General features: G+C 45.1%; 1 protein-coding gene across 1 annotated transcript; it reads right to left on the bottom strand.

Annotated features, from left to right (window-relative positions):
• Positions 1-620: 620 nt before the first annotated feature.
• Positions 621-25921, bottom strand: dlk2 (delta-like 2 homolog (Drosophila)). The gene is made up of 6 exons (XM_073056211.1): positions 25683-25921; positions 17023-17111; positions 15216-15288; positions 13368-13498; positions 8160-8304; positions 621-4681 (listed from the first exon to the last, which is right to left on the bottom strand). The coding sequence occupies exons 1-6, from the start codon at positions 25697-25699 to the stop codon at positions 3889-3891; spliced, it is 1248 nt and encodes a 415-aa protein (XP_072912312.1). The 5' UTR covers positions 25700-25921; the 3' UTR covers positions 621-3888.
• Positions 25922-26570: the final 649 nt, after the last annotated feature.

Genomic DNA, 26570 nt, shown 5'->3' with positions numbered 1-26570 from the left:
GGGGGGGCGGGTGCGCACCCCATCGCACTCCTCGCTCGGTCAGTCGCTCTCTCCAGACTGCTACTGCCGTGGCCCCAGCACAGGAACCTCCAGCCCTTACCTTGTCCTCTCACCCCACTCACAACCAGCTGCACCTGGCCAAGGCCTCTGGCGGTGGGCAGGCGGGAGGCTGTCTAATGAGGTAATGAAGCCCTCAAAACTGCTTCGGTACCTTGAGTCCAAGCACCCCACTTAAAAACAAACCCGTTGAATTTTTTGAGCGGAAAAGACGTGAGCAAGCGGGATAGAAGCAAGTGCTGAGAGCCATGAAAACTAAATTGTAGAATAGACTGGACGTTAGGAACCCCCCCCCCTTCAGGTATCACTGTATTCCGGTCGTGATTAATACCCCCCCCCCCCGGTCGCCGTTGGCCAGTCGGCAAGAATATTGTCAATATTAAACCGGTCCGCGCTGCAAATAAGGTTGGTGACCCCTGTCCTACTTATAAGTGGTGCATTTCTGGGCTGGAAGGAAGAAATGTTCAGTCATGGTGTGGACAGCTGGTTGGTTCTGTGGTGCCTTTTCTGTCCATGCAAACACAGTGCTTGAATACATCTGCCAACTTGTATCATGTTCTTCAGCCCAAATAATTTCTTTATTCAAATATTTAAAATTCCAAGTATCAAAAATAGTCAAAATCCAAACATCTCATCTTCACATTACAACAGTGCTTAAAATAAATTATTTACAAGGGAGTGTAATAGAAAATATTAAATATTACCCTGAAGCTGCAGAATAATGACAAAATGAACTGTACCAAGTGTTGCTGCTGTAACCCCTCAATCTGTGATCTCTGTACACTTTCCAGTTCTGTGATGGGAGGGGAAGTGACTCACGTTGCCTCCTCCGCAGGACACAATGCTGTCTTTAACCAGCTCTCTGCACCATGTAATTTAAACCCAAGTTCTGCACCTTGTTGAGGGAGATGGTAAGTGACTGTCTTTGGGGAGGGAACAGCTGGGTTAGTAGTTCCCATTAGTTTTTCAGACAGCCTTCAATCCGGGAAGAAGTGTAGTGGTGACATGCAGACCTGCATTGAGAAAGATGAGAACATTTGTTGGGGTGGTGGCAGCCATGTTTGACACCAGTGTATTGTGGACATACTGGGAAGTCTCACAGCTCACATACATACAATTACAAAAGCAGACATACAAGGCTGCAGTCAGCCAGCTGTCCCTCTGGATTGACAGAGTCGAAGGTGTCAAGTGAGAAAAGGCCACAAAAAGGAGGTTGTGTAGTAAAAAACTTATCAAGAACAAAATACTATTTTAAAAAAAGGAGATATTCAGTATATTAATGGATTAAAGGTGGATTAATCCCAAGTGCCTGTTGAGAAGTATCCTCAGCTGCTGCAGGAGGCAAGGGAAAAGTAGCTGGGGCCTGGACAAATCACTGGTGGCTGCACAGGCAGGCACCTGCTAGTCTTCACACAGCTAACAGGAGTCATCTGCCGTTCGCCTTTTTAAACCCAGCTCTCATCCACAATCCTCGTTCACTCATTTGAACCAGCCAGCTTGCTCCTCGGCTTCAGTTACCTTGTTGCATTGACTTTGCTACTGTGCTTTTGGGTCAAGCCTCCTCTACATTTCCTGACAAGGTAATTACAATCCAGTCAGTCTAATGCTAGTTCTGGGGAAACTATTGGAAAAAGAAATTGTTAAAGGGATAATCCATCAAATTAAATTGATTGAATTTTTGAACAGGTGACTAAGTACCATTGACAGTGTGATTCAAGTAGTTTACATGAAATTTCATTAGACTTTGACAAAGCCTTCTTGGGAGACTGGTCCAAAAGGTGAGAACCCTTGGGACGCAAGGCAAATTGGTAAACTGAATCCAAAACTGGCTTAATGATTGGAAGCTGACAGTGATGATGGAGGGTTGTCTATGCAAATGAAAACCATGGCCAGAGGTGTGCCACAGTGTGCCAAGACATCTGATGTTTATCTGCATGTGTGGGGGGGGGGGGCTTCTTCACACAGAGAGTGGTGGGAGTGTGGAAGGAGCTGCCAGATGAAGTGGTAAATGCGGGCTCACTTTTAACATTTAAGAAAAACTTGGACAGGTACATGGATGAGAGGTGTATGGAGGGATATGGGTCAGGTGCAGGTCATTTGGACGAGGCAGAAAAATGGTTCGGCACAATCAAGAAGGGCCAAAAGGCCTGTTTCTGTGCTGTAATGTTCTATGGTTAATGATCTGGTTGTCAGCGTTGGAGATACAATTGATAAGTTTGAAGATGACAAAATATTAGTTGAAGAAGGGTAATATTCAGCTATTGGCTGGTGGTGTTCAGTTAGATGGGCAGAACAAAGGAAGGTGAAATTTAATACTAATTATATGGTAAATCTTTTCAGGAGGACTAATAATGCCAATACATACATAATAAAAGTTAAAACCCCAGGAAATACTGAGGTGTAGTGGATCTTGCTGTACTGTGCATGCCAAAGTATCCCAGAGGCAAAAGAACAGCTAGATAAGGTGTTAATGAAAGCAAATGGGATACTTTGCCTCTTTTATCCAGAGCTTTGAATGTAGGGCCAGGGAGATGTAGGACAAGGGTCCCTCTTTATAAAAGACCAGTCAGGCAAGACGTGTAGATCAGGTCGACACATCACAAGAATGGTGTGATTCCGATGGAAAGGGTGCAGAGGAAATACCCCAGAGTTTGAGAAAGGTAATTTCAGCTCTGAGGAAAGATGGGGGAGTCTGAGTTTCTTTTCCCAGGAGCAGAGGATGATAGATATGTTCAATACAGAAGGCAAAGAGGGTCCATATTGAGAGACATTGTATAAACAGGGGGATCAAAAAGAACAGGTAGGTTGAGGTGATGTGAGGATAAATGTTTTGACCCTGAGGATATTTGACATCCAGAAGCTGGTATTTTCACAGCTCTAAGTATTTACATGAGAACTTGAATCACTGTGCATAGAAGTCTACGGGCCTGGGGGCGGAGAGTGAGATTAACATAGGTTGGTGTGTGATGGCCAGCATGGACATAGTAGGAGGAAAGGCTAGTTCCAGCGCTGGGTAACACTACATCCACCATACCTCCAGCTGGATGGAATCCAGGCTGCCCTTCAGCCATGGTAGAGCACCATGGTGATGATAACTTATCACGACAGTCACATTTGACAGCTTCCTATGTATGCTGGTGTGGTCCTACTCTCCCCAGAGGGAGTGGCAGTGAGGTTTGAATTTCTAATACATTCAGCACCTCAAAAAAACTGGTAAAAACATTCACCCACATTCTGATTATCTGCTCTTGTGCTATGAAAGTCAGGTCAAAAAACAAATTACATATCATTATTGCAATATCCAGAGCTGTAGAGCCGAGTCCATGTTTGATTCAGCTGTCGGAGACCAGTTCCTGCTCAGTGTGTACAAGGTGAAACAGCAGGTTGGAGCAGAGACCTGGTCAATGCAGCTTTGTAATTGTTAATGAAACCCTTGTCATCGGTTCCATTCATTCGATCTACAGAGCCCAGTCCAGTTACTCTGCTCTTTCCTAATTAATCTCATGCACACAAAACCCAGGTGAGCTCTTGGAGGAGGATAATCTCAGTTATCCTCACTGTGTCGTTTCTTATTTTTTCCCGATGGAGGTGAAGCTCTTTGGGATATTTCTCCATTGAACACAAGTCTTTCTCTGTGGATTCACTGGCTCCGGTGTTCTGGTCTCCAGCTGAAACTTCCACACCCCAGTCCTGGGGAAGAGAATAGAGTTCAACCCATCCAAGTGTCCAGGGCCTTTATCTCGCCCTTGGGTGCAAATCCATTCTGAAAGTTTGCACTGAGGGAGAAAGTTGACAAGTGTATGGGCAACCCTGTCTCAGGCCTTCGGTCGTTTATATTGGATCCAGGTAGAGGTCTTTCCTGGCCTGGGGACCAGCAGTGTGTAGGAAAGCAATGTTGCCATCCTCCTCGGGACTTGGTGCTGCTTGTTGTTGCAAACACCTGAGGTGGTTATGAGTGCAGTGACAGCCAGAGTGATACTTCCACACCACCAGAATGGTGGCCAGCGCCAGGAGGAGGGTCACAGCCCCAAAGATGCTGAGCCACATGAGCTGCTGGTGTGTGACAGGTGTGCTGCTCCCTGCTATCACCTCCTTCACGGCCACCTTAAGCTGCACCTTCTCATTCTCCTGCCTTCTGCCACTGTTGTCATGGGCGTGCCTTCTGGCACTGACAGTCTCTGGGTTGCTGGGCCATGGTCGCTGGCCAGTCACGCTCCTAACTTTGTAAGCACTTTCACGGTACCCTCCGATCAGACGTTTGGTCGCCAACTCTTCATTGCGAACCCATGTGAAATCAGCGCAGGTTTTTCCAGAGTAACCTTCAGGACAAACACAGTCAAAGTTGGCGATGCGGTCATAGCACTTGGCACCGTTCTGGCAGGGCTGGCTTGCACAGTCGTCCTGATTGACGGTACAGAAACGCCCCTCGAAGCCAGTGGGGCACAGGCAGGTGAAGCGGTTCACCGCATCCTGGCATGTGGCCCCATTGGCACACGGCCGCATCAGACAGTCATCGACATCTATCTCACACAGGGGGCCCACAAATCCTGCCAGGCAACGGCACACGAAGGTGGCAGCAAAGCCATTTTCGTCCCAACATGTCCCACCATTTCTGCAGGGAGACCTGAAATGGAGAACAGTACAGCTCACAGAAAAGTGCTTGCACCTGCACTAGCATTAGTCAGAAGCTTACAACTCTCACTGAGGGATGAGGGTCTTTTCTCTGCCTCCATGGAGTTGTGTCTATTTTCACCTGCTTAGTGCTCTCCAACTCCCCTTTGAAAGGCCTGGTAGTGTCAACTTTCACCTTAATATTGCTCATTCATGAAATAAAAATTCTTGCCTCTTCGCTGTGTCCTTCATGCATATTTTTCCATCTCAGTTCCCTGGTCTTTGAACCATTTACTGTTGGGACCACTTTCTCCCCATTACACCACCTAATCCAGTCAGAATCTCTCTCCACCTCCTCTGTTCCAAGGACAGCAAACACCCTTCTCCGAGTTAACCACGTTATTAAATCCTTCATGCCTTCTGCTAAATTTTTGCTACACTCTCTCTGGGACCTTCATATCCTTTCTCTAGTATGCTGCCCAGAATTGGACACAGCATTTAAGGCATGTTTTTAAAAGTTTCAACCACCATACTGCTTTGAATTGAATTGAATTGACCTTATTTCTTACATCCTTCACATACATGAGTAAAAATCTTTGTTACGTCTCTGTCTAAATGTGCAATCATAGTAATTTATAATAAATAGAACAGTCAATGTAACATAGAAATACACTCAAATCAGCGTGAGTTAATCCGTCTGATGGCCTGGTGGATGAAGCTGTCCCGGAGCCTGTTGATCCTGGCTTTTATGCTGCCGTACTGTTTCCTGGATGGTAGAAACTGGAATAGATTGTGACTGGGGTGACTCAGGTCCCCAATGATCCTTCGGGTCCTTTTCTCACACCTGTCTTTGTAAGTATCCTGTATCATGGGAAGTTCACAACTACAGATGTGCTGGGCAGTCTGCACCACTCTCTGCAGAGCCCCGTGATTAAGGGAGGTACAGCTCCCATACCAGGCAGTGATGCAGCCAGTCAGGATGCTCTCAATTGTGCCCCTGTAGATAGTTCTTAGGATCTGGGGGCCCAAACCGAACTTCCTCAACTGTCTGAGGTGAAAGAGGCACTGCTGTGTACAGACCATGATGTCCTCGGTGATGTGAATGCTGAGGAACTTGAAGCTGTTTACCCTCTCAACCCCAGATCCATTGATGTCAATAGGGGTCAGCCTGTCTCCACTCCTCCTGTAATCCACAACCAGCTCCTTTGTTTTTGCGACATTGAGGGAGAGGTTGTTTTCTTGACACCACTGTGTCAGAGAGATGACTTCTTCCCTGTAGGCCACCTTGTTATTGTTTGAGATAAGGCCAATCAATGTACTGCCATCAGCAAATTTAATTAGCAGATTAGAGCTGTGGGTGGCGACACAGTCAAGGGTATACAGGGAGTAAGGGAGGGGACTTAATACACAGCCCTGAGGGGTTCCTGTGTTGAGAGTCAGAGGGGTGGAGGTGAGGGAGCCCACTCTTACCACCTGCCAGTGATCTGACAGGAAGTCCAGGATCCAGCTGCACGAGGCAGGATCAAGGCCGAGGTCTCTGAGCTTTCTGTCAAGCCTGGAGGGAATTATGGTGTTGAATGCTGAACTGTAGTCCAAGAACAGCATTCTCACATAAGCATTCTTCTCCAGATGTATAAGGATGGTATGTAGAGCAGTGGCTATTGTGTCATCTGTCAATCAGTTGTGTCAGTAGGTGAATTGTAGGGGGTCCAGTGTGGGTGGTAGCATGCTGCAGATGTAGTCCTTGACTAGCCTCTCAAAACATTTGCTTATTATTGAGGTGAGTGCAACAAGATGTCAGTCATTCAGGCATGTTACCTTGGTCTTTTTGGTACAGGGCTAATGGTGGATAATTTGGAGCAGGAGGGCACTCTACACTGGGAGAGGGAGAGATTAAAAATGTCAGTAAACACACGTGCCAGTTGTGCTGCACACATCCTGAGTACTCGCCCTGGGATGTGTCTTATGAAGACCTAGATCCCTAGCACATAGTTCTCTCAACATATTCAACAATTTTAAATCACCCACGTGCCTATTACCATGTACATTTTAAACTCTTCCATTTTGGCCCTGTTGTCTCTCCATTTATGTCAAATTACCTCTCGCTTATATATTAAACTGATTTGCTTCAAATCTGCCAGCCTATTGGCATTCACGCAGTCTTTTACTCCCATCCTCACTGTTCACAACATCTCCAAGTTCAGTAGGCTCTGTAGTTGTTATGTTATCCATATGATCATAACCATGTAGTAAAAAAGCTGTGACTGGAAATACTCCTACAGTCAAAAAAGTCAGCTGTTCACTCAGTGTTGCAGATTCTGAAAGTTAGTTATGTTTCTAACGTCATCCCATTCACCCACAGCTTGAGCAGCTTCCTGTCAGTGTGTAACTGGTATTGATCCCATGCAAACTCGTACCTTGTCAAAGCATTCAGTTGGTGTAATCAAACACAATGTGCAACTTATTCAGCATTTTAAATGCACCAGTACAACCCTGTTCCAAGATCACTGACACTTACGAAGACCATTGAAGGAGACGGGAGGGAATGTTGGTGAAGAATTGGCTGTGGACATGTGGAATGATGACAAACCCCAAGATATCATTTTTTTTTAAAAAGTCGTCATAGAGACAACAACTGAAGTAGTAACGTAATCAGAAATTGTCAATGTGAATTAGGCAGGACACCAGAGGGCACAGTTTTAAGGTGCTTGGAAGTAGGTACAGAGAAGGTGTCAGGGGTAAGTTTTTTACTCAAGAGAATGGTGAGTGTGTGGAATGGGCTTCCGGCAATGGTGGTGGAGGCGGATACAATAGGGTCTTTTCAGAGACTCCTGGATAGGTACATGGAGCTTAGAAAAATAGAGGGCTATGGGTAACCCAAAGTAATTTCTAAAGGAAGTACGTATATGGCACAGCTTTATGGGCCAAAGGGCCTGTATTGTGCCGTAGACTTGCTATATTTCTATCATCCAATCTCAATTTCAGTCTCTTGGTAAAGACAGTACACCTTGAGTCATGGAGTCCTGTAGCAAACAGTAGTCCCTTAAGCCCACCATGCCCATGCTGACCATCAAGAACCTTTGTAATTAAGTACAGGACCTGCGCTTAGAAGGTGAAAGGAACTCTATTCCTATATTAATGAGGAAATGTATTAACCTAAGGCAATCTTACCCAAGACTTTAATGGCTCTGAGAGACCCCCCCACCCCCCCCAGCAGAGTCCCTCACAGATTCTTCTCGAAGCAGCTTTATGACTGATTATCCCATACCGTCTGTCTATGGACTGTCACACAGATTCCCCGATACAACACGGATCTCAGGTATTTTGAACTATGATATTGGATAGATCCATGAGCTTTCTCTCACTCAGCTTCAAGAACCCGTAACACACACTTCCGCCATTTGTGCTCTGTCCTGTGGGGATTAGGGCTTTGTCTCAGGCCTTGCCGGACACCTGTAACAAGCTCAAATATCTTAAAGCAGGTTCCTTACCGAGCTTTGGCACAGGGGCCAGCTTGTAGCTCACAGTTTTTCCCATAGAAGCCTTCCGGGCAGGTACACCAGTAATCACCCTCTCCATTATCAAAACATTGGCCAGCGTTCTCGCAGGGACTTTGATGCCTGCATGGGTGAATATCTGCAAGCGGGAGAGGGGAAATGATTAATACTACAGGTCATTATTCTGCTTGCGTATGTAATTCTCCATGCCTTCAGCCTACACAGAATGATGAAGTCAGAGAGTGGTACAGCAGTGAAACAGGCAGCTCAGCCCCCATGTCAATCCCTTCTGCCGAAACAATGTTCATACCTTTCATTTCTGCACACACATGTACCCAAAAACCTCTTGTACATCTCCATTGTATTTGTCTCTACTAGCATCCCAAATACCACATTCCAGGCACCCATCACTCTTTGTGTTTTTAAAAAATAATAATCATGCCCTGCACATTTGCCCCCTCTCAGCTTAAATGCATACCCCCTGGTATTAGACATTTCAGTACTGGAAAAGATACTGGCTGTCTAGTCTATTTGTGTGTCTCAGAACCTCATACACCTCTCTCAGATTTCCCCTTGGCCTCTGACACTCCAGAGGGAAAAATAACACAGGTTTGACAACCTTATTGTATGTCACATGCATTCCGATCCAGACAGTGTCCTGGTAAAACTCTCCTGCAGCCTCAACATCCCTCCTATAGTGAGTGACCAGACTGAATGCAGTATTCCAAACGCTACAATGCAACGTCCTGATTCCTGGACTAATAAAGTCAAGCATTCTATATCAGAATCAGGCTTATCTCCGGCGTGTGACGTGAAATTTAGTAATTTACCACCTTATCAATCTGTGTGGTCACTTTCAGGGAGCTATGGACCTGGACTTGGACTCTAAGATCACCCTGTACCTCAACACTGTAAAGGGCCTAGCCATTAATGGTGACTGTCTCTTTACATTTGAGCTCCCGAAGTGCAATTCTTCACACTTGTCAGGATTAAACCTTATCTGCCATTTCTCTGCCTGTATCTGTAATTGCGAGTCTTGCTTAGACCTCAGACACTCAGAAACTTCCACATATGTACAATGTACTGTGGAGAGCATTCTGACAGGGTGCATCAATGTCTGGGGAGGGGGCCGGGGGTCTGATAGCCTCTGTAGTATCCAAGACATCTTCAAGGAGTGGCACTTCAAAATAGCAGCATCCATTATTAAGGGCTCCCATCACCCAAGACATGCCCTCTTCTCACTGTTACCATCAGGAAGGAGGTACAGACGCCTGAAGGCACACACTCAGCGATTCAGGAACAGCTTCTTACCCTCTGCCATCTGATTCCTAAATGGACATTAAACCTGTGAACACTGCCCCACTTCTATTATTTCTGTTTTTACACTATTTAATATACATATACATATTTACGGTAATTGATTTATTTATTTTTCCAATATTATCATGTATTGCAACATACTGCTGCCGCTAAGTTAACAAATTTCATGACCTATGCCAGTGATGTTTAACCTGATTCTGATATACATCCCAGTGTATCCTTTGCCAGTCTTCTATGCCCTCTACAACACCACCAATCATCTCATCATTTGTAAACTCACTAACCTATCTATGTTGTCAACCAGGACCTTTATATACTGCATATCAGAAACAGCAGACATCCCACTATGAATCCCTGTGGAACACCACTCGTCACAGACCTCCAGCCAGAACAAGTCCTATAAACCACTACCATACGTCAAATATAGGCAAGCCAATTCTGAGTCCAAACAGGCAATTCCGTGTTGATCCTGTGCATTTTAATCTTCCGGATTAGTCTCCTATGAGGGTCCTCGTCAAACGCCTTACTAAAATACATGTAGACAACATCCATAGCTCCACCTTCATCAATCACCTTAGGCAGCTCCTCATAAATATCAAGTAAGTATATGCAAGGCCTATTGAGAAAGTAAGGAGGCATGGGATCCAAGGGGACATCGCTTTGTGGATCCAGAATTGGCTTGCCCACAGAAGGCAAAGAGTGGTCATAGACAGGTCATATTCTGCATGGAGGCCAGTGACCAGTGGTGTGCTTCAGGGATCTGTTCTGGGACCCCTACTCTTCGTGATTTTTATAAATGACCTGGATGAGGAAGTGGAGGGATGGGTTAGTAAACTTGCTGATGACACAAAGGTTGGGGGTGTTGTGGATAGTGTGGAGGGCTGTCAGAGCTTACAGCGGGACATTGATAGGATGCAAAACTGGGCTGAGAAGTGGCAGATGAAGTTCAACCCAGATAAGTGTGAGGTGGTTAATTTTGGTAGGTCAGATATGATGGCAGAATATAGCATTAATGGTAAGACTCTTGGCAGTGTGGAGAATCAGAGGGATCTTGGGGTCCAAGTCCATAGGACACTCAAAGCTGCTGCACAGGTTGACTCTGTGGTTAAGAAGGCATACAGTGCATTGGCCTTCATCAATTGTGGGATTGAGTTTAAGAGCTGAGAGGTAATGTTGCAGCTATATAGGACCCTGGTCAGACCCCACTTGGAGTACTGTGCTCAATTCTGGTCGCCTCATTATAGGAAGGACATGGAAACCATAGAAAGGCTGCAGAGGAGATTTACAAGGATATCGCCTGGATTGGGGAGCATGCCTTATGAGAATAGGTTGCGTGAGCTCGGCTTTTTCTCCTTGGAGTGATGGAGGATGAGAGGTGACCTGACAGAGGTGTATAAGATAATGAGAGGCATTGATCGTGTGGATAGTCAGAGGCTTTTCCCCAGAGCTGAAATGGCTAGCACAAGAGGGCATAGTTTTAAGGTGCTTGGAAGCAGGTACAGAGGAGATGTCAGGGGTGAGCTTTTTTTATGCGGAGAGTGGTGAGTGTATGGAATGGGCTGCTGGTGGCAATGGTGGTGGAAGTGGAAACAATAGGGTCTTTTAAGAGACTTTTGGATAGGTACATGGAGATTAGAAAAATAGAGGGCTATGGGTAAAGCCCAAGTAGTTCTAAGGTAGGGACATGTTTGGCACAGCTTTGTGGGCCGAAGGGCCTGTACTGTGCTGTGTGTTTACTATGTTTCTAAGTAAGACAACAACTTACTCTGCACAAAGACACACTGACTGCCCCTTATTAGGCCATTGGTTTCCAAATGCTCATAAATTTTATCCTGAAGAATCCATTCCAGTAACTTCCCTACCACTAATATGAAACTCGCCAGTGTATAGTTTCCAGGATTATCCCTATTGCCCCTTTTGAATAAAGGAAAGCATTTACTGCTCTCCAGTCCTCCATTACTTTGCTTATAGCTTGAGTGGACATGAAGATATTGGTCAAGACCCCCAGCAATTTTATCTCTTGCCTCTCTCAATAACCTGGGGTATATCCCACTGGACCCAAGGGACTTACCCACCTTAATGTTCTTTAAGATTCCTTCTCTATCCCAAAATGCCCAAGCAAATTAGTCTGCTCCACACTGATCTTCCTATCTCCCTGCTCTTCCTGCACATCGTTCTCCTTGGTAAGTACTGATGCAAATTACTCATTTAGGTCCTCACACACATCCTCTGCCTCCAAGCTCACGTTCCCACCTTTATCCCACTCCCAAGTTGTCCTCCTGTTCATGTATGTATAGAATACCTTAGGATCCTGTTTGCCAAGGATTTTTTCATGGCTCCTCCTGGATTTCCCAATTCCCTTATTAGTTCTTTTCTGGCTTCTTTATAAGAACATAAGAAATAGGAGCAGGAGTGGGCTATCTGGCCCATCGAGCTTGGTCTGCCATTCAATTGGATCTTGGCTGATCTGACCATGGACTCATCTCCACCTACCTGCTTTTTCTCTATTCCCCTACTATGGAAAAATATAATCATCAAGGGTTGTGTTTGATTTTAACTTCCTAAACTTTACATATAATTTCTTTTCCTTCTTTACTAAAAAAAATCACCATCACTCATTACCCAACACCAAGTCCAGAATGGCATTTCTTCTTGGATTATTTACATACTGATTTAAGAAATACTCCTTAACACACCTAACAAATCTGCCCCATCTAAACCTCTTGCACTAAGAAGTTCCCAGGTTATATTGAGGTAGAAGACACCCACTAGAATAACCCTGTTCTTTACACACATTTCCCTAATCTACCTGCATATCTATTCCTACCTTTTTATCTCCTTCTCCGTCTCTTCTAAAGTATCAAAACCTTGAAACGTTAAGCATCTATTCCTGTCCCTCTCATAACTGAATGTTTTTAATAGCTACAACATCATTCATCCATGTGATGTTTCAAGTTCATCACCGTTAACCATAATACTTAAAGTACACACACTTTAACCTGTCTTTCCCTTTGGGTCTGCTACCTTGCTCCAGGTCATGCCATCTACATTCCTCTCAATCCTTCCACTTTCTGACCCTGTGCTTTGGTTCCCTCCACCTGTGAAACTAGTTTAAACCCTCCCAAGCAGCTCTTGTAAACCTTCCAGCCGAAATACTTCTTCCTTCCAGTTAAGATGCAGTCCATCCCTCCTGTAGAGATCTCCCCTGTTCCAGAAGAGGTCCCAATGATCCAAGAACCTGAAGCCCTGCCCCAGCACCAGTTCCTCAACCATGCATTCATCTGTTCTATCTTTCTATTCTTGCGCTGAGAATTAAGTGGCAACAGGAGTAATCCGGATTAAGTGGCTCTCTGTAAGGCTGTCTCACCAACTGCCCCATCTTTGGCAAAAAATCTGCAGATCTTATGCAGGGTAATACATGTGAAGTTCAAGACAGGGAGTTATCCTAAACCATAAGGATCTTTGACCACCAGAGAGATTTCACTCTGGTTCCCATTCATCCATCATTCCATGCTCAGTCAACAACATTATCTCCCAGTTGTTCACTGCCTAGATGATCACATCTCTCCAAGATCAGCAGTCTTATTACATGGCAGAGTGAGTTTGAAGGGCTGTGAGCCTCATTTTCTTCATTCATATCATTGGAACCTTTCTGATCCTAAATATCCTCACAGCTCTAACCGAGGTTACTGCAACATATCAGTGGCATCTCTTCAAAATTACTTCCTGATGTCGAACCCCAGTATCCTTCACTCTGATAGTACCACTGGATGAAGACAAGAAAGGCATGCTTACGAAATGTAGGTAGTTGTTGCTGCTCTGTGTTGTGTATGAAACAAAAACTTGTGTTTCTTCCAACTATTCTGTCAAGTTGGACCTCACCTTTGTCACAGAATCTTCCGGTCCAACCGCTCTCACAGATGCACTGCCAGGGCTGGTGACAAGTTCCATGTATACAGCCTGGAGACTGGACGCACTGTTCACAAAGTTCACCTTTCCAGCCAGGGTCACACCTGTCAGGAGTAGGAGTGAGGGCCAAGAGGAATGAGAAAATAAACATCTTTCAGATTGTTTACAAGATCACCTCTTACTCCCTTAGACTCAGAGAAGGTTCCCTGAATCTTGGAAATTGGAAAACAGCAAATCAACCTCCCCTCTGATTCTATTGTTCACCTACACACAAAGTACAATATGGGAGTTTGGAGCAACACTGTAGTTAGCAAAACGCTATTCCATTCCACTGCTGTTTGTAAGGAGTTTGGACACTCTCCTCGTGACTACGTGGGTTTCATCCAGATGCTCCAGTTTCCTCCCACATTCCAAAGACTTCACTGTTAGTAGATTAATTGGTCGTGTGTGTGTGTAATTTGTTTATTTTCTCTAAGGTAAAGGAACAGGAGTAGCTGGAGGTAACCCACATGGTCATAGGGAGGATGTGCAGACTTCACATCGACAGTCAGGATTAAACCCAGGTCCCGAGTGCTGTGAAGCAGGGACTCTCCCCACTTTGCCATTCAGCGAACACACGACAGCAGATAATGTGTGAAGCAGATTACAAGTAACGCTGTCGATAGAGAGGAGCTGTTAGTTCAACAATATCTAGATTTCCAGAAAGCATTTCATCAGGTGCTGCAGCAAAGGCTATTGTGAAAAATAGAAGCTCACAGGATACAAAGTAGCACCCGGCAGAGAAAGAAGATTGGCAGCTAACAGGGAGCAGAAACTTGCACTGATGACTCTTTTTCTGGATGGCCGTGGTGTTCCCACAGGGATCAATGCTGGTCTGCTAGCTTTATAACCATTCACATGACTTGGATGAAGACATAAAAAGACATGGTTGCTAAATGTAGGTAGGATAATCATGAGAAGATATGAGGTGGTTACGAGGTTGTGTGGGCAACAATCTGAAACACCAAGTGGGAAATGCAAAAGTGCATGCATTGACAAGAGAAGCATATGATCTAAGTGAAGAGATATTGCAGGCCTCCAATTTGGAAATGGATCTGGGCACATTTACAAAAAGAAGGTAGAGAAGGTATGAAAAGGTAAGGTAACAGAACATTATCATTATTGTTGGATGCAGGAATGAGCAGAATGTGCTTCGTTTCTTAAGGGTGAAGGTGAGACAAGATGTGGAATAGTGTGTAGGGAATGTACTAGTCCTATTTAAGGTATATTGGTTATATGTTGGGAGCAGTTCAGAGAAAGCATCCTGGGCTAACACCTAATCCTGGACATTGTCCGATGAGAAAAGTTTGGACAAGTCAGGCTTTTATTTTCTGAAGCTCTGAAAACGAAGGAGGACTTGAATAATTCCTCTTGTGGAATTATCTAGAATCAGGTATTAATTTTAAAACTCAGGACTGCCAGTTAAAACATGAGAATTTCCTTTCCCTTTCAGTGGGTACAAGTCTTCAGAACTCCCACCCTCAGGAGGCAGGGAAGAGGGGTATTTGAATAATTTTAAGACAGAAGGTTGGGTTACAAGAACAGGATGGTCAATATACAGGGTCTTGGTCCAAGACATCAACCATCCCTCTGCCTCCATAGATGCAGCCTGACCCACTGAGTTCCTCCAACAGTTTGTTCTTGCACCCCTTTGTTGGTGATCGACTGCCTGCCATAAGGTTTCCTTGCCATTTAGCTGGAAAAGATGCCACTTGGATCAAGACTCTCTGCCTCCTGTCTTTACAAACTTCCCCAATTTGTAGTTTACACTGGGAACTGTACCTGCACACTCCAGCCTCCTCACAGTGTCCGTGCGCCAGTTTACAGCCAGGTACACATGGCACCACCTCCACACCTAGAGATAGAGAGATGATCACTGTCAGTCACAGCCCACAACACTTCAACTCTCATATGCTGCTCCCAGAGATTTCCTGTGTAGAAGCCACTCCTGCTGCACCCATCAGCCTCGCTGGTTCCATTTTGCATAGGACCCAAACCATCTAATAAACTCCTTTTGGTCCTTCCATTAATGGGAGCCAATCTCCACCACTCCCCTCTCCCCCCTGCAGGGGAGCCAAACCCTGCCATCTCTTTGTCATGAAGTTGTGGTAGTTCGACTCTAACCACATTCCTCTCAAGCTGTTGAAGGCCCCAAAGATGGAGAGATTTCCTATAAATGTTCCAGCAGAGAAGGATCTCAGTTCTGTGATTTACTGCAGAAGCTGAGTTCTTTGGGGAGCACAGAACACAGAAAGGGACCTGGATGTGGTGTCTAAAAGCATGATGGAGTGACACAGGAGACTGCAGATGCTGGAATCTGGAGCAACAAACTCCAGATAAAATAGAGGAACTCACCATACTAAACAGCATCTATATGCTCTGGAGATGGAGTCAGAGAGATTGAGTAAAGGGAAAGAGGCATCGAAAAAGGTCCATGTAAGTTGGAGGGGAGGGTGGAAGTGACAAAAATGGTAAAATTGTTGAGTTCTGCATGAGGCAGTAACTGCTGCTCAAGCGGCTGAGTTCCTTTGCTGCTGCAGATAGAGAAACACTGGCCCCACTCACAGAAACACCAAGAACCTTAGATTGGCAGATGAACCAAGAATTTCATGAAAACTTGTTTTACACTTTACAGGGTGAGAGTCTGGAGTGGACTGGCTGGGTGGTTGTGAAGAAAAGTTTAACGTGGCATTCAAAATGGAGCTAAATGGATGTTGGTAAGGACTGAATTATCTGGCTTTGGGAGATACGGCGTGGGGTCAGAGAGCCAAAGAGATATCCAGCACAAAACCACACATTTTGTGTGCATTAACTTTGCTTCCATCTGCCATTGCTCTATCAGGTTTTCCAGCTGATCAACATAATTCTGTAGACAGAGGCATTTGTCTCCCCAGTATCAGCAACACAATCAATGTCCTGCAAACTTAAAAATCATCCCTCCTCCACTCACATTAATATATATAAAACATAAAGCATCCAGCTCTGACCCCTGCTTCTCACCAGCTTCCAGTCACTAAAGTAACCATCCTTATCACCTCTGTCTCCTATCACCTCCACAGCCGATCTCTGATCAGTCTTCCTGACCAATCTTCCTTCAGTGGTTCAGGGACTGGGAAATAAATGGAGATCACTTGGAAAAAGAGTAAACCGTCAATGGTTTGGGCTGAGACCCTTCATGAGTCCTGAAACACCAACTGTGTACCCTTTTCCATACATGCTGCCACCTGTCACAGTTTCAAATCTGCCAACTTTCCATGAATCCCGGACTCTGTACCGTGGATGATCTGACCAGTCTCCCATATGGAACCTTGTCAAAGACCTTACTTTTTGAACACACCAACTTCATCAGCCTCTCGGGTCAAACGGCCTCCTTCCCTCTTGTGATTCTGAGTGGCACCAGCGTTTCTCTCTGTGTCTCAGGAAGCTGTGGGGTGAGCACCATGGGGATGGGTGTCACTACCCCTACCTGTGCATTGCGTTTACCAGTGGGCTGGACCCTCCTCCCTGTTCCCCCCCCCCCCCCGCCCCGCAGTGCACCAGCAGCCAGCCCTGCCTGGTCAAGGCCCCAGGTTCTGCCGAGAGCAGTGACCTTGGATGAAGGTGCAGAGTGAACAGAGCATCCAAACAGCCAAAACGGTTTTCCCGAGGGTGACCATTCTTCTGGTGTGCCAGAGGACTCTGAAAGGAAAGCAGACAGAAAAGAATGAGAGAGTGACGATTCCATCTCCATCAATCCAGTTTCCACGTCCACTCAGGGATGTACAAATAAGCACATATAGATCATTCTTTCCCTCATATCTATTCCGCCATTCAGTAAGATCAGAGCTGACCCTCACTTCCAAGCCCCTTTCCTGTATTCATCCCACATTCCTGAATTCCGTTGGTAGTAAAGATCAACTGGTGTCTAGAACACCCTCAGTGACTGTGCCTCTGCAACCCTCAGACCAGGGATTCTGAAGTATCGATGCCCCTTGGATGAGGAAATTTCTGCTCAACAGCTGATCCCTCATTGATCTCGTGTTCCAGATCCCTGGATGAGGGAAACTTGCACGTTCATCCTTAGAGAATGCTCTACATTTAAACGAGATGCTCCAGCGAGTGGTAGACAGGTCACTGAACCTTATGCAGACAGTGTCCTGTGCCATCAAAAGACACACGGGGTCTTTAAGGTATATACAGTAGATATATGTTTGTTACAGACGAAGAGAATATCAGACACTGTACACTACCTCCAGGACACATCAACCTACCAGCAATGTTACTGTATCTGTAGCTCACATCCACAGTGACTAAGTCATACCTTGTCTGTGATTCCATACAAAAACACACAAAATATTGTGCCAATATATATATGTGCAGAGTGTCTGAGGCACTGTGGCCCCAATATCAGGCATTATACTCTATTTACATATACACAACGTTAGACAAAATCCCCACACGCACACAGGATTTCAAACTCAAGTGTACACTCTGAGGTTGTCAGACAATACACCAGGTCTGCATTAGGATAAAGCAGAGAGCAGAAATCTCTCTCAAATACAAAACTAAACCCCCATCAACTCCAGCCCTGTCATTGCTGCAAAGATTTAAAAATGCTAATGAAGGATGAATGAGTAGTTATTTGGTTTGATTCGGGGAAGCCAGTGTTGTTCATTTCCCTCCAGTGACCCTCTGAGATCCTCCAGTATTCTGTGTGTGTTGTCAGTGTTGCTGAAGACAAGTTAACATAGAATCTTAGTTTGATTGAAGAGAAAGAATTGAAAAGGGAAATTATGTTGATGTGATTTCCAGTGGACTTTCTGAAGCTGTTGATAAAATGCCCCCCAACAGGCAATGTTCCCTCTCCTTTGTAATGACCAGTGTGCACCAAAGTCTCGTGCTGTGTAGCTTTTTGCCCGGTGACAACAACATGTGCGCACTCAATTTTTAAGTGGAAGTAAACCTGAAGCTGTTCCAGAGATAATAAACTACCAAGTCCAGCTTGCTGCTAATTGTTTAAGAGAAATAAACTAACTGTCAATAAGAACTTTTGTCTCATTGGGCTTTGATCCTTTTCAATCTCATTTATCTGCATTCTCACAAAACGTACGCGGCAGGCCTGCAGCGGGTAATGAAGATCTGCTGTTGACGGTGATTTGCTTGCTAAATTACGCTTTAAAAAGTTATGTTCCTAATCACTCCACTTCTTCCCACTTGCAAATTCTACAGCAACTTTTGCATCGCAACAATACATGCAGTTAACAAAAAACACAAAATGCTGGCAGAACTCAGCAGGCCAGACAGCATCTATGGGAGGAGGTAATAACGTTTCGGGCCGAAACCCTTCATCAGGAGTGAAGTAACATGGGATGGTCAAGGGGGGGATAAGAAGTGGGGGGAGGGATAAAGTAGAGAGCTGGGAAGTGATAGGCTGAAGGGAAATGGGCTAGGGGGAAGGTGGAGAATTATGGAAAATAAAAGAGAAAGAAAGGTAGGACTGGGGGGAGAGATTATAGTGAGAGGGGAAAAAGAGAGAGAAAGAGAACCAGATTAAAATAATAGATAGGGATGGGGGTAAGGGTGACCACCATTTTCTGTATTGTACATAAATATTTCTCATAGCTGCACATTCCTGACCTCATGAACAGTTTCTACTGTTATCATTAAGCCATTCCACTTAAAATGAACTAGCAGTTCTTTTGTGCTTCAAGCCCTTTGCTTCTTTGGAATTCGACATAGTGAGTCAATAATTTCTTCAATAAAACAGCATAAATAAGCCAGTTCTAAAATCTGCAAAGCATTGCAAACTCCACATTGTCAACACCATCCACATCAGAAACCAGAAAATGAAATGAAATCATGTATGAGCATGAAATACACTGAACATGCCAATGAGGTAGAGGCTGACAACCTCTTGTTCACTAATAGCAAAAGATGTGTCCATGTGCACACCTTATAGGGAACTTGGTAACGGGCATATCCCCAGCAATGAAGAGCATGAGATGAAAGAGGCTGTCACAGCCAAGTGTCAGGAAAGAAACCGCTTTTCTTCATAAACTTTATGACTTGGACCTGGGCACAATTTCCAGATCTGCAGATGACATGACACTTGGAATGTGAGCATAGAAATGGACTTCATGAAGATATGGGCAGAATGGTGAGATCTAATGCAGATTAAATGAAGTAATACAAATAGAGGAGATGGGTCTATGTGCAAGAGCAGGGACACCTGGGCTCTATGTGGCAGGGCAAGTTATAAAGAGCTTGGAGTCTTTCAGAACTTTCTGACAGGCTGCAATAATGATCAGAGACCAATTAAAGGAAGTGGGTTGGAAGTGGAATGGCCACTGAGTGAGCAGAGTAGTCAGGCTTTGGCAAACAGGCTTAAGCAAAACTAGGCAGAGGCTAGAAGTTAAGCTTGAGAAATTGGGGGTATAATGATCATAGGTAGGATGGTAGTTCAGGCAGTGGAATGCTCCTCCTGTGAGATGTGGGATTTCAAGGTACCTGATGACTTTGTCTGCAGGCAGTGCATTCTACTGCAGCTCCTGACTGACGAGCTCAAGGAAGGGGAACGGAAGCTGGGTGCACTCAGGACTATCTAGGAGGCTGAAAACTTTGAAGGTGAGACTTTTACTGAGATAGTCACACCCAGAGTGCAGGCTTCATCTGCAGAACCACCAGGAGAAGTAAGGGGAGTAAGTAGTTAGTGTGGCTATTCCCCTCAGCAAAAAGTATATCCCTTTGGATTCTGCTGGGGGAATGACCTGTCAGGGGTCAGCAGCAGCCAGGCCAGTGGCTCTGAGGCTCAGCAGGGAATGGTAAAGTCAAGCAGAGTGTTAGTGATAGGAGACTCAAGAATTAAGGAGATGGACAGGAGATTACACCTGAACCCAAGGGGTCCAACATCCTAGCGAGCAGGTTTGTCAGAGTTGTTGGGGAGGGTTGAAATTAATTTGGCAGGAGGATGCAAACTGGAGTGACGAGGCTGAGGACGGTGCAATTGGTATACAAGTCGATGCAGTGTGTAGTGTGGGTGATGAATACAGGACTGAAGTTAAATTTGAATGCGCACAGTATACGGAATAAGGTAAATGATCTTGTAGCAGTCAGATTGGCAGGTATGACATTGTGGGCATCACTGAGTCGTGGCTGAAAGAAGATCATAGTTGGGAACTTAACATCCAAGGATACACATTGGACTGAAAAGACAGGCAGACAGGCAGAGGGGGGTGAGGTGGCTCTGTTGATCAAAAATGAAATCAAATCCTTAGGAAGAGGTGACATAGTGTTAGAAGACTATGGGTAAATCCTTGTGGGTGAAACTACAAGGTTAAAAAGACCTTAATGGGAGTTGCTGTATATATAGGCCTCCGAACAGCAGCCAAGATGTGGGACATAAATTCCATGCTTTTCTATCTCCCATTGTAATAAGGGCAATGTTACAATAGTTGTGGGGAGGATTTCAATATGCAGGGTGAGCTGCCTTAACAACTGTTGTCCAGTAGCACTCACATCTACGGTGGGGTGCTTTGATAGGTTGGTTGTGGCCAGAATCAACTCCTAAGGCAGAAGCTGAACCCACTGCAATTTGCCCATCGCCACAATAGGTCTACAGCAGATGCGATCTCATTGGCTCTTTACCTGGCCTTGGATCACCTGGACAATACTAATACTTGTGTCAGGATGCTGTGTATTGACTACAGCTCTGCACTTAACACAAACATTCCTACAGTTCTGATCAAAAAGCTCCAAAACCTGGGCCTCTGGACCTTCATCTGCAATTGGATTCTTGACTTCCTCACTGAAAGACCACAGTCTATGTGAATCGGAAACAGTATCTCCACCTTTCTGATCATCAACACTGGCGCACCTCAAGGACATGTGCTTATCCGACTGCTCTACTCTCTCTACACCCATGACTGTGTGGCTAGGCGCAGCTCAAACGGCATCTATGAATTTCCTGACGACACAACTATTGCTGGCAGAGTTTCAGATGGCAATGAGGAGCGAGGTAGATCAGCTGGTTGAGTGGCTTTGCAGCAACAGTCTTGCACTCAACATCAGTAAGACGAAAGAATTGATTGTGGACTTCAGGAAGGGGAAGACGAGGGAACACACACCAGTCCTTATCGAGGGATCAGAATGAAAAGAGTGAGAAATGTCAAGTTCCTGGGTGTCTACATTTCCAAGGGTCTATTCTGGGCCCAACATATCGAGGTAGTTACAAAGAAGGCATGACAGAGGCTGTACTTCATTAGGATTTTGAGCAGATTTGGATTTTACCAAAGACATGTAGATTTCTACAGATGTACCGTAGAAAACACTAACTGGCTTCATCACCATCTGGCATGGGGGTAGAGAGGGGCCACTGCACAGGATCAAAATAAGCTGTTGAAAGTTATGAACTCAGTCAGCTCCATCATGGGCACTAGCCTCCCCAGCATCCTGGACATCTTCAAGGACTAATGCCTCAAAAAAAAAGGCACCATCTGTCATTAAGGACATCATCACCTAGGACATGCCCTCTTCTCATTGCTGTCATCAGTGAAGAGGTACAGGAGCCCGATGGCACACACTCAACCATTCAGGAACAGCTTCTTCCCTTCTGCCATCAAATTCCTGAATGGACGTTGAACCCATGAGCACTAGCTCACTACTTTTTCTTTTTTTCTCTTTTTGCATTGATTTAATTTAAAACACACGTATTTGTTCCTGTAATTCACAGTTCTTATTGTGTACAACAAATTACAACAAATTTCATGACATAAGGCAGTCTGATTCTGATGTAGATTGGGGAAAAACAGGTTGGTGCTGGATTCCAAGAGAGGGAATTTGTAGAAATATATAAATGATTTAGATGATGGAAAGTTTGCAGATGATACGAAGATTGGTGGAGGGGTAGGTAGTGTTGAGAAAACAGGTAGGATGCAGAAGGACTTGGACAGATTAGGAGAATGGGCAAGAAAGTGGCAAATGAAATGCAAAGTTGAAAAATGCATGGGCATGCACTTTGGTAGTAGAAATAAATGTGCAGACTATTTTCTAAATGAAAAAATCCAAAAATCTGAAATGCAAAGGGACTTGGGCGTCCTTGTGCAGAATACCCAAAATGTTAATTTGCAGGTGAGGAAGGCAAATGCCCTGTTAGCATTCATTTCTAGAATACAAGAGCAGGGATGTGATGCTGAGGTTTTTTTTTGTTTTGTTTTTTTAAAAAAATTTTAATTAGTTTTTCAAAACATTTTACAAAATTAAAAACCCCAAATCGATGCTGAGGTTTTATAAGGCACTGGTGAGACCTCACCTTGAGTTTTGTGAACAGTTTTGGATTCCTTACCTAAGAAAAGATATGCTGGCATTGGAGAGGGTCTGGACAAAGTGCACAAGCATGATTCTGAGAATGAAAGGGTTAACATATGAAGAGTGTTTGATGGCTCTGGGCCTGTACTTGCAGGAGTTTAGAAGAATGAAGTGAATCTCATTGAAACCTGTCAAATATTGAAAGGCATGGATTGAATGGATGTGGAGAGGATGTATCCTATAGTGGGTGAGTCTGGGACCGGAGGACACAGCCTCAGAATAGAGGGATATTCATTTAGAACAGTGATGAGGAGGAATTTCTTTAACCAGACAGTGGTGAATCTGTTGAATTCATTATGGACAGGTGCGGAAGCCAAGTCATTGAGTATATTTGAAGTAGAGGTTGATGTTCTCGATTAGTCAAAGGTTGTGAGGAGAAGATAGGAGAATGAGGTTGAAGGGGATAACTCAGCCACGAGACAATAGCAGAGCAGACGTGATGGGCCAAATGGCCTAATTCTGCTTCAACGTTTATGGTCTTCTAGTTTCATGGGTGCAGATAGGAGAATGGGATTGAAAAAATACAGCCATGACCCAATGGGCTGAATGGTCTTTATCTTATGATAATCCATTGTATTGATGTGAACATTTCAGATAGGGTATGGAAGGGGTTTATTAGAATGATTCTCGGAATGAAGGCTTCAGCTCTAAGTAGAAAAACAAGCAGGAGAACCTAGGATTGACAGTGTGAAGTGAGATTACTAGGGGATCAGATAAAGGGATTTAAAATCGTGAAGAGGACAGTCAGAGTTGCTAAAGAGAAAGTGTTCCTGTTGGCTGAAGGATCAAGGAGTGATGACACTTCATACACATGCAGAGTCGATTGTTAAGTACAAGAAAACCTCATCGTGTTCTGGGGCGAGGCCAGTCATGTGTGCCGAGCTGGGTTGCTCATGCAGGAAGCCAGTGTGGACACTACAGACTGTTAGCCCTTTTATGAATTGTAACGTTGCTACGATTATACCGTTCTCCATGTACGCAGTGTGTCAGTAAAGACACTGAATACCACAGCGTGCATGACACCATGATGGATCTCCAAACATACTGAATGTGCAGTCAGCAAATTATTGTCACAGTCTGCATGACATTAGCACGTTCCCGTAACAAACATACCAACACTGAATGTGTCAGACACTCCACTGCACAGACTGCATGGTACAGCCTGGACCGTGCCCAGATATATATAGAATGGAAGCACATTGTGCAAGACAACATACTGTCACCCTCTCAGCACAAAGTGGGTCAGGCACTGTGCCACATACACAGAATGAGAGGGTCGGCAGACACCCTATTGTACCCCTTAGACACAGAATGAGAGGGTCGGCACTGTGTCGGCCACCACTTGGAATATTATCTGCTATTCTGGTTGTCATACCAGAGGAATGATGTGATTGTGGTGGAAAAGTGTAGAGCAGATTCCCCAGGACGTTGCCTGGATTGGAGCACGTTTTATGGGGAGAGACTGGATAGCCTGGGATAGTTTGCCCTGGAGTGAAAGAGGCTGATGGGTGAATTGATAGGGGTAAATATGGAAGATTATGAGAAGCATGGATGGGGAAAATAAATCTTTTCCTGTGGTAGGGGTTGCAAAAAACAAGGAGCATAGATTCAAGGTGAGAAGTTGTTTTAAATGAAATCTGACTGATAAGCCCCCCACCACACACACCCATACACCAACACACACACACAGTTCAGTTGATATCTGGAATGTGCTGTTTGAGGAGGGGGTGAAATCAGATACATTCACTATGTTGGAGAGGAAATTACACACATATGGGAAAGGTGGAGAAGGATACAACCTACAGCAGCAAAGGAGATCAGTCTAGATCGGGGAAAGCATTGGCGGGGTGGTGGTGACCCGTCTGGTTGGTTTCTGTGATGTACAATTCAATGTTGGGATTGTAACACCACATACAGTCTACATGTGAACATGTCATACTGCACACATGCACATGCACGTGTGGCCAGTGTCACACACTACACAATTGTCCACATACACATATACACACAGCCAGTACATCGAACACTACACACACAGCTGGTGTATCAGACTCTACACAATTGTGCACACACACATATATACAAAGCCAGTGTGTCAGGTCCTACACAACTGTGCACACTGAGCTGGTGTGTCAGACATTTCAAAAATTACTCTGCATCTTCAAACTTCAGATCAAACATTACACAACTGCACACACACCTGGCCAGTGTAGAGGCACTACACAAATGGTACGCACACCCATACACACCTGGCCAGTGTGTCAGGCACTACACAAATGGTACGCACACCCATACACACAAGGCCAGTGTGTCAGGCAATGTAGAAATGGTACACGTACATATACACAATGTTTCAGACCCTACAAAACCAGGCGAAAATACGCACAGCCAGTAAGTAGGACACTTTATAACTGCGTTATATAGTGTGTCAGACATTATAGAACATCCCCCGCCCCGCCATATAAAGTGTGTCAAGACACCACGGGAGAACTCCACACACATGCGGTGTCAGACACAGCACTGTAACCCCATTGATACACCATTTACTAAACTCTACACTAGACACCACCATCACACACACCAGGTTTAAACGGCAAACCTCCACTGTGTACAGCGAGTGTGTCAGACACAACAGTAAACCTTCGGGCTGGACCCTATCGTGTCCGACGACCCACCTCCTAACTTCACGATCAGAAAAACCTTTCCTAAACTGAAGCCACCTTTAGCCACAAGGAAGGTAAATATTGACGCGTGAGAAGTAAAGTCGGTGTGATCCCCCGAGCTCAGTACTAGGGTGGTCCCGGAGCCGACTGCTCTGTCCAGAACACCCGTCTGATCCGGAATCCGATCTGAAGCAGCTCCCTGATCCGGTCCTACCGCTTTTCCCAGCCCGCAGCCTGTCCTCACCCTCGCTCCAGCTCCATGTCGTCGACCCGCCGCCGCTTCACACAACGCCGCCCGGAGCGGCTGCGAGCCGAGGGCCGAGCGCCAGTCGCACGCCAGCTGTCAGGCTTGGCGCCCCGCCAGCGGCTGCTCTTAAAGAGGCCGACAGGCGGTCGCGTGTCTCCGACAGCTAACTTTCCCACAGCCGGAGGCCTATCGGCCCCTCAGCTCCAGTACAGGGTCAGCACTCCCCCAACTCTCCCTTGCGCTCATCCAGTTCTCTCCGGAAATCCCGACTGACCCCACAGATTCAGATTAGTTTATCGTCACAAACACAAGGTGCAATGAGATTCCTTGTTAGTGTGAAGCTCGCTGAGTAAACAGTACATGCATAATAATAAGATTCAAGGTGCAAGAATCAACTTTGTTCGCCATATATCTACAGGAATTTGCTGTGATGTGTTGGCGCGACATGCAACAAAAGCAGCATTCAATAATTATAAATACTGTACGGTTAAATATGGATAAACTTCTACACAAATAGCAGTACTGTTTGTACTTGCTGTGTTATCAACGTTATATAAAGCATTTTAAAGTGTTCATGGTGCATTGTTCGGGGTAATAGAGGAGGTGGGAGGATATCGAGAATGGTTGATCAGATTAACTGCCTGGGGTGAAAACTTTTATGACGGCATGAAGTTTAAATTTTAATAGCCCTATCGCATTGTCCTCACATTTCACGAAAAATTAGATCTACATTCAAGGTCCTTGAGCTCTCCCCAAGCAAATAACATTTCTCTTTGATTTGTACTTATGCCACTTGTGATCTTGTCAAATCTCCTCTCAACCTTCCTTGTTCCCTTGTTCCAAAGTAAAGAAATATTTCAAGATGGCTGCATCCATTGTAATAAA

The sequence above is a fragment of the Hemitrygon akajei genome, chromosome 9 (assembly GCF_048418815.1).
Source record: "Hemitrygon akajei chromosome 9, sHemAka1.3, whole genome shotgun sequence".
Taxonomy (NCBI): domain Eukaryota; kingdom Metazoa; phylum Chordata; class Chondrichthyes; order Myliobatiformes; family Dasyatidae; genus Hemitrygon; species Hemitrygon akajei.
The sequence above is the reverse complement of the archived record's forward strand: the minus strand, read 5'-3'. Positions and strand labels throughout refer to the sequence as shown.

Bases quoted from the DNA above. Each gene is read 5' to 3' on its own strand.
- dlk2 (XM_073056211.1), bottom strand. The intron at 13,499-15,215 runs GTACAGTTCCCA...TACTCCTGACAG, and splicing joins GAGGAGGCTGGAGTGTGCAG to GTGTGACCCTGGCTGGAAAG. The intron at 8,305-13,367 runs GTGAGGTCCAAC...TCCCGCTTGCAG, and splicing joins CGGAAGATTCTGTGACAAAG to ATATTCACCCATGCAGGCAT.